Source organism: Trachinotus anak, unplaced genomic scaffold (genome assembly GCF_046630095.1).
Source record: "Trachinotus anak isolate AG129_WGS33_773 ecotype Australia unplaced genomic scaffold, CSIRO_AGI_Tana_v1 ptg000016l, whole genome shotgun sequence".
NCBI classification, from domain to species: Eukaryota; Metazoa; Chordata; class Actinopteri; order Carangiformes; family Carangidae; genus Trachinotus; species Trachinotus anak.
The window spans coordinates 24,998,469-25,015,527 of record NW_027273867.1 but is presented as its reverse complement, the minus strand read 5'-3'; the positions used below and the strand labels follow the sequence as shown (position 1 = coordinate 25,015,527).

At 37.3% G+C, this 17,059-nt stretch overlaps 1 protein-coding gene across 8 annotated transcripts; it reads left to right on the top strand.

Annotated features, from left to right (window-relative positions):
- The first annotated feature begins 174 nt into the window (after positions 1–174).
- LOC139633681 (major histocompatibility complex class I-related gene protein-like) lies at positions 175–17,059 on the top strand. Of its 8 annotated transcripts, none has more exons than XM_071499510.1 (18): positions 175–370; positions 4,581–4,853; positions 5,203–5,493; positions 6,157–6,441; positions 7,312–7,440; positions 8,161–8,247; positions 9,483–9,572; positions 9,762–9,806; positions 10,032–10,064; positions 10,315–10,401; positions 10,952–11,038; positions 12,307–12,396; positions 12,586–12,630; positions 12,856–12,888; positions 13,139–13,225; positions 13,776–13,865; positions 14,055–14,099; positions 14,359–17,059. In XM_071499510.1, the coding sequence occupies exons 1-18, from the start codon at positions 298–300 to the stop codon at positions 14,364–14,366; spliced, it is 1,878 nt and encodes a 625-aa protein (XP_071355611.1). In that variant the 5' UTR covers positions 175–297; the 3' UTR covers positions 14,367–17,059. The 8 variants fall into 8 exon arrangements, with proteins under 8 accessions (XP_071355611.1, XP_071355613.1, XP_071355614.1 ...); XM_071499511.1 differs by lacking the exon at positions 175–370 and adding an exon at positions 2,753–2,959; XM_071499512.1 differs by lacking the exon at positions 10,032–10,064.

Sequence of the window (17,059 nt, the reverse complement as noted above, 5' to 3'; positions counted from 1 at the left end):
ACCGAGAGTTTCTACAGTGTAAATTATTTTTACCAAAGTGAAAGCTCTGAATACCTGTCTCACCGCCGGAGCCCTGGGCCCTGTCTGCCTGTGAATACCTGTCTCACCGCCGGAGCCCTGGGCCCTGTCTGCCTGTGAACCTGTCTCGATGAAATCTGCCCGGCAACGCCCTCTGAATTATTTGATTGGTCGACACGCGCAGCACGAAGACGGTCGACAGCGGGCCGCGGGCGCTCGTGTTCTCCTGGACGTTTGTAATTTCCTCCTTTCTAACAGTCGTTTTCCCGTTTGAAGACCATGACTCGACTAACGACCTTCATTTTTCTGTTTCTGCCGTTAATGTGGCTGAAGCCGGAGCCAGCCGGGGCCGGTAAGTTCACTGCCGTCGGTCTTTTGTAAAACGAAAGTAAACTCGTTGCCTCCATTTTGTAGCAGCTCGCAGCTAATAATACAGTTTATTATTATTATTATCTTCCTCTGGTCAGCTGCCAGCTCTCTGCTGTGGTGCATGGACGTGTTTCAGCACCGGTGTGTACCTGTCCCACAGACACCTGAGTTCATGTCCGCAGTCCAACAGTACGATGCTAAGAACTTGTTCCCAGGGTGAAGTCATTAAACGCACCACAACTAGTGACTGAGCCACAGAGCCGACCACAGACAACCCGGTAGTGTCATGTGGGTGTATAAATTATAATTGGCCCACACACACACTGTGTTTTAAAAAACAAACTGTATATAATTAAAGATATATAAGGTATCTGTATATGCACTTGCTCCTGTTTGCATCGCTACTGTACTGGAACAAGTTTAATTTTCATGTGCAGAGCTGAAATGTTCAATTATTCAGTTACTTGCACTGTGAAAAAGTCCCATCGTAGTGTTGCAGTACAAAGTGATTATTAGATTTAAAAATAATAATAATAATAATAACAGTAATAAACAATAATAATAATAATAATAATCATAGGTTCTCACGTTTGAGAACCTGGAGGCATCAATTGCTTTTAAATGTCTAACTGATTAATAGTCTCCTTCAGGTTGACTGAGTTAACAGATAAGCTCTGCTGGAGTTATTAGTTGATTAATCAATCAGCCAATCAGACAAAACATCGATCAGCAACTATTTAGTTAACTGATTAATCATTTGTCATTTTTTCTAGAAGAAAATGCTAAACATTTGATAGTTAAACCGTCTGTTGTGTGTAAACGGGCTGTTTTTCTCTGTCTTACACTGTGGGAACATGTTGTGTCTGTGAGTGGAACAGAAACTGCTTTTTGAAGACTTTTTTTTACTTTTTATAGAGAAAACAACAGGTTGAATACTCCAGAAAAATATCAGCAGATTAATCCATAATGAAAATAATTTTTAGTTGCAGCCCTAGAGTTGTATTAGTTCCAGTCAGCCTGTAGTAAAGACTATTACAGACCTGTTGCTTCACTTCCTGACGATAAGTTGTGGTTGGTAGAAACCTTTTATATACAGTCTATGGTAGAAACCTTTTATATACAGTCTATGGTAGAAACCTTTTATTTACAGTCTATGGTAGAAACCTTTTATTTACAGTCTATGGTAGAAACCTTTTATATACAGTCTATGGTAGGAACCTTTTATTTACAGTCTATGATAGGAACCTTTTTATTTACAGTCTATGGTAGAAACCTTTTATTTACAGTCTATGGTAGAAACCTTTTATATACAGTCTATGGTAGGAACCTTTTATTTACAGTCTATGATAGGAACCTTTTTATTTACAGTCTATGGTAGGAACCTTTTATTTACAGTCTATGGTAGGAACCTTTTATTTACAGTCTATGGTAGGAACCTTTTTATTTACAGTCTATGATAGAAACCTTTTTATTTACAGTCTATGGTAGAAACCTTTTTATTTACAGTCTATGGTAGGAACCTTTTATTTACAGTCTATGGTAGGAACCTTTTATTTACAGTCTATGATAGGAACCTTTTTATTTACAGTCTATGATAGAAACCTTTTTATTTACAGTCTATGATAGAAACCTTTTATTTACAGTCTATGATAGAAACCTTTTTATTTACAGTCTATGATAGAAACCTTTTATTTACAGTCTATGATAGAAACCTTTTTATTTACATTCTATGATAGAAACCTTTTTATTTACAGTCTATGATAGAAACCTTTTATATACAGTCTATGGTAGAAACCTTTTATTTACAGTCTATGGTAGGAACCTTTTTATTTACAGTCTATGGTAGGAACCTTTTTATTTACAGTCTATGGTAGAAACCTTTTATATACAGTCTATGGTAGAAACCTTTTATTTACAGTCTAGAGAACATTATACCAGGAAACTGCAGTGGTGCTTTCACAGATCCTTGTAAATCTTGTCACTTGAGTGCAGAGAATTATATATATATATATATATATATATATATATATATATATATATATATATATATACACACATACATCTATATCCTTATTTGTTATTTCAGTTATATGGCTGCAAACAAGGATGACTCATTATTTTCGTAGTTGATTCATATAATCAGTCAAAAAGTGTTAAAGGTATTTAAAAAACTGCCGTTCACAGTTTGTCTGAATCCAAGCTTAGATCTAAAAATTCCAATTTTGTCTGATCAGAAGAACCTAAAGATATTGATTCGGTGAATTGACTAATCATTTCAGTTGTAGTCGGTTATGTGAATGTAATGATTCCATGTCGCAAAACGTCGTTGAAAAGTTGTGATAGTTACCTTTACGAGCAGCGCTGAACGCACCGCGTCAGACGGTCGGGCCGCGGACAGAAGCCGGAAGTGGACAGTCGTCTCTCAGGGACAGACGGAGCCACATCCCGACCCGAGGCTCGCAGGAAATACCGAAAAGGAGCCTTAGAATCGAGAGGAGACGCTGCTTTGTCTTCAGAATGTATCTCACCGCGATCTTTGTCCTTCTGGGGACAGGATTGACGGTAAACAGCGGTAAGCGGAGATTTTATAACACGTTAAAGCGAGTCAGGTTAAAAGTGAAAGCAAAAGAGAGACAGCTGTGACGTCGTTAAAAATTCACACTTCGGTTCGTTATTTCAGTTTAATCTGACGATGTAGACGATTGGTTTCTGTCTGGTTTAGTAATGTAAATTAATTTCTTAGTCCTGGCACAGGAAACATTCAGGTAAGAGGAAATTAACCGACTTCGTGTGAATCGACCAACATGTCAACGCCATATGAATCCAATATGTCTGCTCACCTGTCTATGATTTAGCTTACTCTGACGTCCCAAATACTCAAACACTAATATATTAGAGCTGAAGATTATGTTCATTTCCATTGCCATTAATCATGTGATTTATAAAGTGTAAAAAAAATTTATTTCCTAAAGATCAACAAGATGTTTGAATTGTTTGTTTTTGTCAAACCAGCAGTTCTAAACCTAAAAGATGTTTAATTTACCATCACATAAGACAAAGAGCGGCAGTAGATCACCACAGTGGAGCCAGGGATTGTTTGCAACTGATCAAGGTCAAATTAGCTGACGGTTAATCAATCTACTAATGATTCATTGGCTGTAAAGAACATCAATATACAAATTAAGCTGAGAAAATACATGAAAGTATAGACAAAGTTTTTTTTTTTTTAAATATTTAAAAAAATAAATAAATAACTGGGATCAGGAATATGATGAAATATTTTTGTTTACTGTTTATTCACTTTTCTTGACTTATAGAAATGTTGAGCACAGTGTAGGAACAGTAGGAGAATCTGTAAAAAATATGTTGTTTTTATATTCTCAAATATAAGTTCCAATAGTTATATTCTCAGCGATCCAAGTCAGCAGTCAAACATGGCGCTGTCACGTTGTTCAAAGTATGAGTGTTAATTGCTCTTCTAGGTCTTTGGCTTGATTTACGAGCGTCGCCCTCTGACTGGGGTTGCTGAGGCGGAAAGGCAGCATTGTTCAGATATTTCTGACGTTACGAGTCAAGTCATAAACAATGTTGGACAGTAACAGATTTTTGATTTCCCTGTTCTTTGTTTTCTTTCTAACTGGAGGTAGAGGCCAATACTGATGTAGATATTTAAGAGTTTAAAAAACATAATACTGGTATCAGCTAACATTATTGATTTTTACATAGATAAAGAATATAGCTCAATTTTTTTTATCTTTGGCATTTTATAACTGTACTATTATGAAACAAAAAAGAAAATTCATGAGGAATGAATTGGAAAAAAATAACATGAATTTTTAAAAATACCCTTCAAGTAGTGTGTCAGGACCCAGAGTTGAATGATACATGACAGCAGAGCCCTAAACATCATCAGGTCTGATAACTTTAATAACATTTTATCAAATTCTTCACCTTAGTGTGATAATTTCTTGAGGATTTTTAACTTATCGTTTGATGGTTGCTATTTGACTGAAATCCCAAAGGTATCCCAGTGTTTTAATTTGGGCTGAGCTTAAATATTTGGATGTACTTTCAAAGGCTCTTGTCTAGGTAACAGGTAAATTAGGGCTCATCCAAAACAAGTGAATCAAATCTATTGGTGCTTATATGCCTTGTGTAATAAATATTTGTTTGTCTGTCCTTTTGATTTCCAGAGAAGCATTCCCTCACTTACATCTACACTGCCCTTTCCAAACCTGCCGGACTCCCTGGCATCCACGAGTTCACAGCCATGGGTCTGATGGACAACAGGATGATTGACTACTTTGACAGTGAGAACCAGGTGAAAATTCCCAAGCAGACATGGATGAACGAGAGTCTTGGCCAGGATTACTGGGACAAAGGCACACAGTCCCGCCAGAGCAAGCAGCAGTGGTTCAAAGTCAATATCAACATCCTGAAGGACCGAATGCGACAGAACGACACAGGTAAGATCTGTGAAATGGTAGGGACTGGGTCAGTATTAACGAATAATTAGGACCATTTTTAATAAATGTTAAATAAATGCACCAGCAAAAATCAAGCTTAGGAACATGTTATTAGTAGTTTTAATTGTAATTTTTGCTGCATTATTGAAACAATTATTGTTTTCATGAGATTTCTTAATGTGTCCTGTGTTGTTCTTGTGATTAATACACTGTGACTTCCGTATGTCTCCCCATAATGTTAAACCACAAAACCACAATTTTTTTAATTTCACCCTCTCCATCATCTTGTCTGGCCATTTATATTTGTTTCTTTGTTGTTAGTCATTTGTCTCGCTCTCCTGTCCCGCAGACCTCCATGTCCTTCAGTGGATGCACGGCTGTGAGGGTGAAGTACTGGCCGACGGCAAGTTAGGGTTCGTTCGCGGCATGGACATGTACAGCTACGATGGGAACAACTTCCTGTCCTTCGATGATGCCCACTCAGTCTGGGTCGCTCCGACTCCTGAGGCAGTCCAGACCAAGAGGAAGTGGGATGAAGTCCAGGTCCTAAAAGAATACACCAAAGGCTACCTGGAGAACGAGTGTATGGATTGGTTGCGCCAGTTCATGAAATATGGACAAAAGCAGCTACAAGAAGCCTGTAAGAAAAATTTCTGTATTTTTACATTCAATATTATTGGAGATTTTAGAAGTACCTTTAATAATAGAGGGACAACTGGTAACTTAACTGGTCAAATATTACTAATGACAATTAATTATGAATTAATTACATATTCCAGAGGAGTGTCTAATTATGACCATTTCCTGAACTGTAGTATTTGTGAAGGAAAATGATAAGATCCCCATGTGGAAACATTTTCCATTAACAAAAGCTATTATTAGGGTTAAATAGTATTTTATCAAATCCAACCTTTTTAGTACCTTTAGGTATAGTAAGGTTTAGCCTTCAACAAATCCTTGAACCAAATCCAATGTGGAACTGGCTATCATAATCCAAAGATAGGGAAGTAACAACCATGATCCTTGAAATTGTTTTGGAAAACACCTGAAATTATAAAAGATGTCATAGCAATGGTTTCTGACTTTTAGAATCACCAGTATGTGTCAGATTTGTGTTATAATTAAAAAAGTGTATTGTGTCTATTTGATTTCATTAGTAGTTGTAGCCATTGTTTATATTTATAATTATAATTCAGTTTGGTGTTAATGGCACAGTTATCATGTGTGGTGACATTAGTCTGTAGAAATACTGCTACGTAGCCACCAAGCAAACAGGAACTCACTGCATGTTTTCTCTCTCCAGCTCCACCTGTTGTGCACATGTTTGCAAGGAACGCCAAAGTCAAGACAAACGTCATTTTGACCTGCCTGGCCACAGGATTCTACCCAAAAGACATCGTCATGCGCATCAAAAGGAACGGCCGTGTTCTAGATAAAGCAGATGGATTAAGAACCACAGGAGTTCGACCAAATGATGACGAAACCCACCAGAGGAAAGACAGTGTGGAGATTTTAAGAGCTGACAAGTCTACATACACCTGTGAAGTCATTCATTTAGCGTCCCGGGTACATGTAGAGAATGGGTGGGGTAAGAACTTTTTTCTTACAGTTTTTTTTGTTGTTCTGTAGTATGTTTTGAGTGCTGGGGGAGGGGGGGGGGGTTGGGGTCTAAAAGTCTGTCTTGATTTATTTAAGCTGCTAACAGTGTTGTCTGTGCACATGTTTATATTTTTGTATTAGACAAATGTTTAGACATGCACTGTATATCAGGACTGCAATGTTGACATTATTGCAGACGGTTGCCAGTGACATGTCTCAAATGACTGAAATTATGATTGATTGTTGACCCTCAACAAAGGTTGAATATGTCTTACATCACAAGGATGCCCCAAGACTGCTTACCCAGAGGGCTAATCCAGGTTTACTTTCACCAGGATATTTTTCTTTAGCAATCATTTCTGTCAGTTACAGTGACTCAACTTCAGAGAACATGTCAACATTGCTACAAGAAAGTTGAATAGAGCAGAAAAAGACAAGGGTTATAAGCAAGGCAACAGTTGTGAGGGAACTGATGGTCAAAAGTTTTCAAATGGGATTGAAGTTGTGATAAGCAGATGAACAGACTAAAACCACCGTTCAGTCCTCTTTGTTTTGTCTCATGGTGCACTACAGTAACTTTATTCTTCACCTATGTCTAAAACATTTGCCTTTGTTGAAGATGGGATTGGACTTATTATTCTTTGCATTACATTCAGCTGTATGAGACTGAGTGGATACTTACTGAGGAGAAACATTATTTACATACTAGAAGTAATTAAATAGCAGCATTACTGTGAGTCCACATCTATATATTCATAGCATATATCAGCAACATGGTAAATTGAACCCAACAAATAGAAATGATGTTGAATGAAGAAAAGTGAATATAAAACTGATGTGAATGTTTTGTGTGTTCTAGATCACCAACTTCCTGATCCTGAGTCTGCTTCACCTATACCTGCCATTGTTGGAGGTGTGGTTGTGATCTTGCTCTTGGCTGTTATTGGAATTCTAGCAGTGGTGCTTTTGTGTAAAAAAGGCAAGATTGGTAGGTGCAATATACACTCAGTGTTCAGAATATTAGGTACACCCAGCTAAAACTAATGCAGTCTTATAAAACAACTCTAAATACTATGTTCATAGAGTTAACAGTCATACATATTCAGAATGACACTATAGTACAGTACATTCAGGCTGTTCACACCAAGAGAAGCATGTTGTACATTTTAGTCCTCTGTGTCATAAACAGGGAAACAGGTTGTTGTTGGTTATCAGGTGCAAAGGTCTGTTATTATTTTATTATGGACCTCAGAGGTCACATTGAATAGCAGTCCTGTCAGTCATTAAGCAGCAAAGAGTTTGTCATCCTTCATTCAACTTACATACAGTAACTTCTACCACCTATAAATGCATAAATATATTTTCTTCCAATATGTGATTAAAAAAAACACAAAGACATGACATAAATCATTTTACCAAAAGATTTTTGCTCATAGACTACAGCAAACTGCCTTTTCTTTTAAGCAAAAAATCCAATGGAACACATTTTAAGTAGATACACACTCACTGTTGGTTTGTATGTTTTTCAGAATTTGTTAAAAATGAGAAAAATTGAATAATAGCAGACATGTCCTTTAAGTTAGTCCCGCCCCCCACACTGAATTTCTCTTGTGTGAAGTTGACAGTCCTGATTCCAGTTATAAGATTATGTAAGAGAAAAAGATGAAGTAAAAAATGCTGATTGAGTGATTTCTCTGTGTTTGTGTAGGTTATAAGGACTCATCATCCGATAACACCTCTAAAGCCAGTTCCAACTCTGACGAGCAAGTGATACTCCTCACCCAAGACAATGGAGGTAAACCAGCAGTGTTACATAATAAAATACTGTACTAAAGTCATTTGGGATTATTGTTGATTCTCACCTTATTATTAATACAAAGAGGGTTCACAATTATTACATCTGAATAAATTAAATGTTTAAATGTGACCAAAGTCTCATCCAGCATCAGGTCTGAAATATTTTTACTGTCCATTGCTGCATGTACATACAGTATATTCATAAGTACCTAAATGCCTTCTCTTTTCTGCACAGGGTCAAAAATGTCTCTTAACAGTGGTAACTCTGCTTCTCCCTCTTGTGTTCTTATTGCGACTAGTAAATATCTTTGTTGAGTAATTAAAAGCTGCAGTGAGCTGGTTCACAGTTTGATCAAAGGAACAAAAGACCAGCTCAGAAACACACTACACACAACATAACATACATCACCAACCTGCAACAGACCACAGCTCTAAGTTTATCTGACAAATCTACTCGTATTATTTTAGTTTTCAAAGATGCTTAGAAGGCAAATCAAAAATGCTGAGTGTTACATAATAAAATACTGTACTAAAGTCATTTGGTATTATTGTTGATCTGAATAAATTAAATGTTTAAATGTGACCAAAGTCTCATCCAGCATCAGGTCTGAAATATTTTTACTGTTTATTGCTGCATGTACATATAGTATATTCATACGTACCTAAATTGTCTTTTCTGCACAGCCTCTCTGGACCCTGCTTCTCACTCTGGTGTCTCTGTTGTGATTGGTAAGTATCTTTGTTGAGTAATTAAAAGGTCATTGGTATTATTGTTGATTCTCACCTTATTATTAATACAAAGAGGGTTCACAATTATTACATCTGAATAAATTTAATCTTTAAATGTGACCAAAGTCTCATCCAGCATCAGGTCTGAAATATTTTTACTGTCCATTGCTGCGTGTACATATAGTATATTCATAAGTACCTAAATTGTCTTTTCTGCACAGCATCAAAGGAGTCTCTGGACAGTGGTGTTGTGAGTAAGTATCTTTGTTGAGTAATTAAAAGCTGCAGTGAGCTGGTTCACAGCTTGATCAAAGGAACAAAAGACCAGCTCAGAAACACACTACACACAACATAACATACATCACCAACCTGCAGCAGACCACAGCTCTAAGTTTATCTGACAAATCTACTCGTATTATTTTAGTTTTCAAAGATGCTTAGAAGGCAAATCAAAAATGCTGATTGCCACCTTCAGTGTTTTCCTCTGTGTTTGTGTTTGTGTAGGTAATAACGGCTCATCTTCAGCCAGTTCCACCTCTTCAGGCAGTTCCACCTCTGAAGAGAGAGCAGGACTCCTCCCCCAAGACAATGGAGGTAAACAAGCACTGTTACATAATAAAATACTGTACTAAAGTCATTTGGTATTATTGTTGATCTGAATAAATTAAATGTTTAAATGTGACCAAAGTCTCATCCAGCATCAGGTCTGAAATATTTTTACTGTTTATTGCTGCATGTACATATAGTATATTCATACGTACCTAAATTGTCTTTTCTGCACAGCCTCTCTGGACCCTGCTTCTCACTCTGGTGTCTCTGTTGTGATTGGTAAGTATCTTTGTTGAGTAATTAAAAGGTCATTTGGTATTATTGTTGATTCTCACCTTATTATTAATACAAAGAGGGTTCACAATTATTACATCTGAATAAATTTAATCTTTAAATGTGACCAAAGTCTCATCCAGCATCAGGTCTGAAATATTTTGTTCACTGTTCATTGCTGCATGTACATATAGTATATTCATAAGTACCTAAATTGTCTTTTCTGCACAGCATCAAAGGAGTCTCTGGACAGTGGTGTTGTGAGTAAGTATCTTTGTTGAGTAATTAAAAGCTGCAGTGAGCTGGTTCACAGTTTGATCAAAGGAACAAAAGACCAGCTCAGAAACACACTACACACAACATAACATACATCACCAACCTGCAACAGACCACAGCTCTAAGTTTATCTGACAAATCTACTCGTATTATTTTAGTTTTCAAAGATGCTTAGAAGGCAAATCAAAAATGCTGATTGCCACCTTCAGTGTTTTCCTCTGTGTTTGTGTTTGTGTAGGTAATAAGGACTCATCATCCGATAACACCTCTAAAGCCAGTTCCAACTCTGACGAGCAAGTGATACTCCTCACCCAAGACAATGGAGGTAAACCAGCAGTGTTACATAATAAAATACTGTACTAAAGTCATTTGGGATTATTGTTGATTCTCACCTTATTATTAATACAAAGAGGGTTCACAATTATTACATCTGAATAAATTAAATGTTTAAATGTGACCAAAGTCTCATCCAGCATCAGGTCTGAAATATTTTTACTGTCCATTGCTGCGTGTACATACAGTATATTCATAAGTACCTAAATGCCTTCTCTTTTCTGCACAGGGTCAAAAATGTCTCTTAACAGTGGTAACTCTGCTTCTCCCTCTTGTGTTCTTATTGCGACTAGTAAATATCTTTGTTGAGTAATTAAAAGCTGCAGTGAGCTGGTTCACAGTTTGATCAAAGGAACAAAAGACCAGCTCAGAAACACACTACACACAACATAACATACATCACCAACCTGCAGCAGACCACAGCTCTAAGTTTATCTGACAAATCTACTCGTATTATTTTAGTTTTCAAAGATGCTTAGAAGGCAAATCAAAAATGCTGATTGCCATCTTCAGTGTTTTCCTCTGTGTTTGTGTTTGTGTAGGTAATAAGGACTCATCATCCGATAACACCTCTAAAGCCAGTTCCAACTCTGACGAGCAAGTGATACTCCTCACCCAAGACAATGGAGGTAAACCAGCAGTGTTACATAATAAAATACTGTACTAAAGTCATTTGGGATTATTGTTGATTCTCACCTTATTATTAATACAAAGAGGGTTCACAATTATTACATCTGAATAAATTAAATGTTTAAATGACCAAAGTCTCATCCAGCATCAGGTCTGAAATATTTTTACTGTCCATTGCTGCATGTACACAGTATATTCATACGTACATAAATGCCTTCTCTTTTCTGCACAGGGTCAAAAATGTCTCTTAATGGTGCGTTCACACCAAACGCGATGGACGCGATGAACGCCACAAGTTTCCATTCAAAGTCAATGTAAATGGCGCGATGACACGCGATGCTGCGTCGGGCGACGCGATTCGGGCGATAGGAGCGACGCGATGACGCGATGGACGTGATGAAGCGTCCATCGCGTCATCGCGTCCATCGCTTGAAGTTGAAAAATTTGAACTTTTCAAGCGACATCGCGTGACGCTGTGCCGCGACATCCAATCAGCGTTGATGTCCAAACCACGCCACCGACGTAGTTATGTCAGACGCACATTTCAAAAAATGGAGGAGAAAATTATTGTGGCTGTCTGTGGATACCATGGATGTATTATAAGACCTTATTCTTATAATACATCCATGGTGGATACACGGAGCTATACGACACAACGTCCCACTTTTACCGGGACAGAAACAAAAGAGATAATGCCTGGAAGAAGGTTAGCAAGGAGGTACAGCTGGACTGTGGACATCTTAATTAAATCAGACGTCCACAACAGATAAAGCGCAGCTACGGTTGTTAACTCAGCCATGGTTGACGAGAGAAAGAAATAAAACAGCGGGATGTGAAGAAAATAGCGGGAGGTGGATTGCGTCATCGCGCGATGAAGCGATCACAAATGTGACACAAATGTGTTGAGCGACGCGATACTCGCGTTACGGGCGATGACATCGCGTCCATCGCGTTTGGTGTGAACGTACAGTAACAGTGGTAACTCTGCTTCTCCCTCTTGTGTCCTTATTGCGACTAGTAAATATCTTTGTTGAGTAATTAAAAGCTGCAGTGAGCTGGTTCACAGCTTGATCAAAGGAACAAAAGACCAGCTCAGAAACACACTACACACAACATAACATACATCACCAACCTGCAGCAGACCACAGCTCTAAGTTTATCTGACAAATCTACTCGTATTATTTTACTTTTCAAAGATGCTTAGAAGGCAAATCAAAAATGCTGATTGCCATCTTCAGTGTTTTCCTCTGTGTTTGTGTTTGTGTAGGTAATAACGGCTCATCTTCAGCCAGTTCCACCTCTTCAGGCAGTTCCACCTCTGAAGAGAGAGCAGGACTCCTCCCCCAAGACAATGGAGGTAAACAAGCAGTGTTACATAATAAAATACTGTACTAAAGTCATTTGGTATTATTGTTGATCTGAATAAATTAAATGTTTAAATGTGACCAAAGTCTCATCCAGCATCAGGTCTGAAATATTTTTACTGTTTATTGCTGCATGTACATATAGTATATTCATACGTACCTAAATTGTCTTTTCTGCACAGCCTCTCTGGACCCTGCTTCTCACTCTGGTGTCTCTGTTGTGATTGGTAAGTATCTTTGTTGAGTAATTAAAAGGTCATTTGGTATTATTGTTGATTCTCACCTTATTATTAATACAAAGAGGGTTCACAATTATTACATCTGAATAAATTTAATCTTTAAATGTGACCAAAGTCTCATCCAGCATCAGGTCTGAAATATTTTGTTCACTGTTCATTGCTGCATGTACATATAGTATATTCATAAGTACCTAAATTGTCTTTTCTGCACAGCATCAAAGGAGTCTCTGGACAGTGGTGTTGTGAGTAAGTATCTTTGTTGAGTAATTAAAAGCTGCAGTGAGCTGGTTCACAGTTTGATCAAAGGAACAAAAGACCAGCTCAGAAACACACTACACACAACATAACATACATCACCAACCTGCAACAGACCACAGCTCTAAGTTTATCTGACAAATCTACTCGTATTATTTTAGTTTTCAAAGATGCTTAGAAGGCAAATCAAAAATGCTGATTGCCACCTTCAGTGTTTTCCTCTGTGTTTGTGTTTGTGTAGGTAATAAGGACTCATCATCCGATAACACCTCTAAAGCCAGTTCCAACTCTGACGAGCAAGTGATACTCCTCACCCAAGACAATGGAGGTAAACCAGCAGTGTTACATAATAAAATACTGTACTAAAGTCATTTGGGATTATTGTTGATTCTCACCTTATTATTAATGCAAAGAGGGTTCACAATTATTACATCTGAATAAATTAAATGTTTAAATGTGACCAAAGTCTCATCCAGCATCAGGTCTGAAATATTTTTACTGTCCATTGCTGCGTGTACATACAGTATATTCATAAGTACCTAAATGCCTTCTCTTTTCTGCACAGGGTCAAAAATGTCTCTTAACAGTGGTAACTCTGCTTCTCCCTCTTGTGTCCTTATTGCGACTAGTAAATATCTTTGTTGAGTAATTAAAAGCTGCAGTGAGCTGGTTCACAGCTTGATCAAAGGAACAAAAGACCAGCTCAGAAACACACTACACACAACATAACATACATCACCAACCTGCAGCAGACCACAGCTCTAAGTTTATCTGACAAATCTACTCGTATTATTTTACTTTTCAAAGATGCTTAGAAGGCAAATCAAAAATGCTGATTGCCATCTTCAGTGTTTTCCTCTGTGTTTGTGTTTGTGTAGGTAATAACGGCTCATCTTCAGCCAGTTCCACCTCTTCAGGCAGTTCCACCTCTGAAGAGAGAGCAGGACTCCTCCCCCAAGACAATGGAGGTAAACAAGCAGTGTTACATAATAAAATACTGTACTAAAGTCATTTGGTATTATTGTTGATCTGAATAAATTAAATGTTTAAATGTGACCAAAGTCTCATCCAGCATCAGGTCTGAAATATTTTTACTGTTTATTGCTGCATGTACATATAGTATATTCATACGTACCTAAATTGTCTTTTCTGCACAGCCTCTCTGGACCCTGCTTCTCACTCTGGTGTCTCTGTTGTGATTGGTAAGTATCTTTGTTGAGTAATTAAAAGCTGCAGTGAGTCAGTTCACAGTTCAGCAGCAAGGGGCAACAGCTGGAATTGGTGAAGGACTGACTCACTCAAATTACAGAACAAGAGGTAACTGGGAAAAGATGTTTTGTAATTTGGGTAAATCGCCTAAAGTTCATCACGAAAATGATTTTTAGCCACAAAATTATGTAAAAAAAAGCAAGAGCAAATAATCAAAGTAGAGAAAGTAACATGTCTGTTAATTTTCTGCAGAACAATGATCCAGGCAACAAGAACCTGAACTCCAAGGATCATCACCTGGAGAACTGAGATGATGTTCACATGGTCTCTGCAAATACCAGATCTACCAGAATAAACCAAACATTTGCTACTGGGCAGGGGAAAGAAATTAAAAAGGGATTAGGGTTAGAAATTGGCAGACAACAGTAAAAAGAACAGAGCAGTTAAATGAGTTCACTGCTTCTTTAGAGGGTTTTCCAGATTGAATCCAGTAAAACGGCTGCCTTGACGTTTAAAGTGAGAGTTCAGGTTATCTAATGTGGGGTTGTGTGAGGTAGTCGTGCATAGTCAGTGTGTTACCTGTAGTAGATTCAGATCAGCCTCCAGTTTAGAGAAGCAGCAGGAGCACCGGCACAGAAGTAGAGCGATGTGCTGCTGTGCACGGGGTCTGCAGAAAAAACATGTTTTAGACACTTTTTAAAAGACGACCACCGACATGTTTGTAACTGTTGTAAACGTTCATTTCAATTAGAATATTTTCAGAAATATTCTATTAAGAAATATTCTAAATGAAGCGAACATTTAAATGGATACTGGATTGTTTCGGTGGTCGTCTTTTAAAAAGTGTCAAAAACACGTTTTTTTCTGCTGCCCCCGTCCACAGCAGCACATCGCTCTGCTAGTGCACCGTGTTCCTGCTGCCTCTCTGAACTGGCTGTGCGCTCATCAGAATCAGCAGGTAACACACTGACTATACATGACTACCTCACACAGCCCCACGTCAGATAACCACAACTGTCACTTAAACTTAAAGGGGGGGGGGGGGGGGGAGAGATGATAAAAACATTTGATATGATCTGAATTCAAACAAAAACAAAACAGTTCAACCATCTTTGAGTGCTGTATCGTTGCTACTACAAAATGGTTGAATAAACACATGCGTGTTTTTTTTTTTTTTTTTTTACATGACCCTGGAACACATGGTCAGAACTGTTAATGTTGTAAATAGCTGAGCTTGTTTTGGCCAGGGGGAAGTGATTGTGGGCCAGGTGGAGATGATTATAAAGGTGTAGCTTATTAGACTTGTGTAGAGATCAGGCATTTTAATGATGGTTGCATTGCTCTCAAACCAAACATTTAAACTACACTGAACAAAAATATCATGCGACACTTGTTTTTCCTCCCATTTTTCATGAGTTTAAATAAAAAAATCTCACATCTACACACAGTTTTTATTTCTCTAAAATTTTCTTCACAAAAGTGCTTAAATCTGTGAGTGAGAATTTCTCCTTTGCCAAGATGTTCGTCCACCTGACAGGTGTAGCATATACAGATGCTGATTTCACACCATGGTTACTGCACAGGTGTGCCCTGGGCGGTCGCACTAAAAGGCCGCTCTAAAATGTGCTGTTTTATTTTGAAAAAAGACATTTATTAGACACTGAACTGTGGATTTGTAGGGTTAGGGTTCTGCTTAATAAATGTCTTTTTTCAAGATAAAACAGCACATTTTAGAGCAGCCTTTACTGTGACCAGTTCAAGGCACACCTGTGCAACAATCATGATGTGTAATCAACATCTGGATAATCCACACCTGTCAGGTGGATGGACGATCTTGACAAAGGAGAAGTGCTTACCAACAGATTTAAACATTTGTGAAGAAAATGTGAGAGACGTAAACCCTCTGTGTGTAGACAAAGTCTTAGCTCTTTTATTTCGACTGAAGGGAAACACGAGTAAAGACAAAACTTTTGCATTTATATTTTTGTTCAGTATATATCTTGGTGAGAATAAGAGCTTTTTCAGCAGAACTGTATTTTTCTCGTTGTTTACTCATCACATGGTCACTTCAGTGAAAAAGTTTCTCAAGATGGGTGGGTTGGTGGGAGGGTTGGGCTGCTTAAAAGAGGCAAGGCACATTAAATCGTTGAATGGTATATAATTGGTATATAAATGTATCTCTATTGAGGCCTTAACAAAGGAGATACATATACAGTATAAAATACACAAGAAAAAGCTAAAAGAAGAAATGACAAAGTACAGTTGTTCAGGATCACACTGGTGCCTTTGTTTATTTAAATCTAAGAAGAATAGATGTGACGTGTGATAGTTGTGGATTATGTCACTCAGGTATGCAATGTGAAATAAGTTTTTTGCCTGAATTAAAAAGATGAATATTAAGTATTTTACCCTAATTTAGCAATAAGCAGATAAAACTTAATTATCCAGTTTATGTTGGGCTCCTAGGGTGTCAATTAAAGAAGTATCATTTTTTTCAGTTTTTTAATGATTTACTCTTTTTCATTTTGTTTCTCACAATATCTTTTGCTAAAAAGTGCGCTTTTGTTTTTTAATAATAAGAAAAATGCTAAGAAAGTATCAGTTTTTTGTGTATGAAATCCACAAATCCAAAAATGTGTGTATAGATTTATTTGCTCAGTAATAAGACAAGAGTGACATATATTAAGTATTTGTAGCTTTTGTCTAAAGATTTTGAATTAGTTCATGTCATTAATACACAATTGTGAATCAAAGCTTACAGTTTAGGAAAGACATTGAATTAATGGCTATTTTTGTATAGTTTCTATTAAAATCTTAAAGCTAATACATTAACACAGGGTTAGGGTTAGTACCTCTTTGTTTCTGAATTCACTGTTTAAATAATGTGTGTGATTTTGTTTGTATTGTCCATCAATATTAAATATATTATGTAAAAACTTTGGAAAAAGTTGAA

Coding starts and splice junctions, on each gene's coding strand:
- LOC139633681 (XM_071499510.1), top strand. CDS start 298: ATGACTCGACTAACGACCTTCATTTTTCTGTTTCTGCCGTTAATGTGG. Junction 12,397..12,585: donor CCTCCCCCAAGACAATGGAG/GTAAACAAGCAG, acceptor TTTTCTGCACAG/CCTCTCTGGACCCTGCTTCT. Junction 12,889..13,138: donor TCTGGACAGTGGTGTTGTGA/GTAAGTATCTTT, acceptor GTGTTTGTGTAG/GTAATAAGGACTCATCATCC.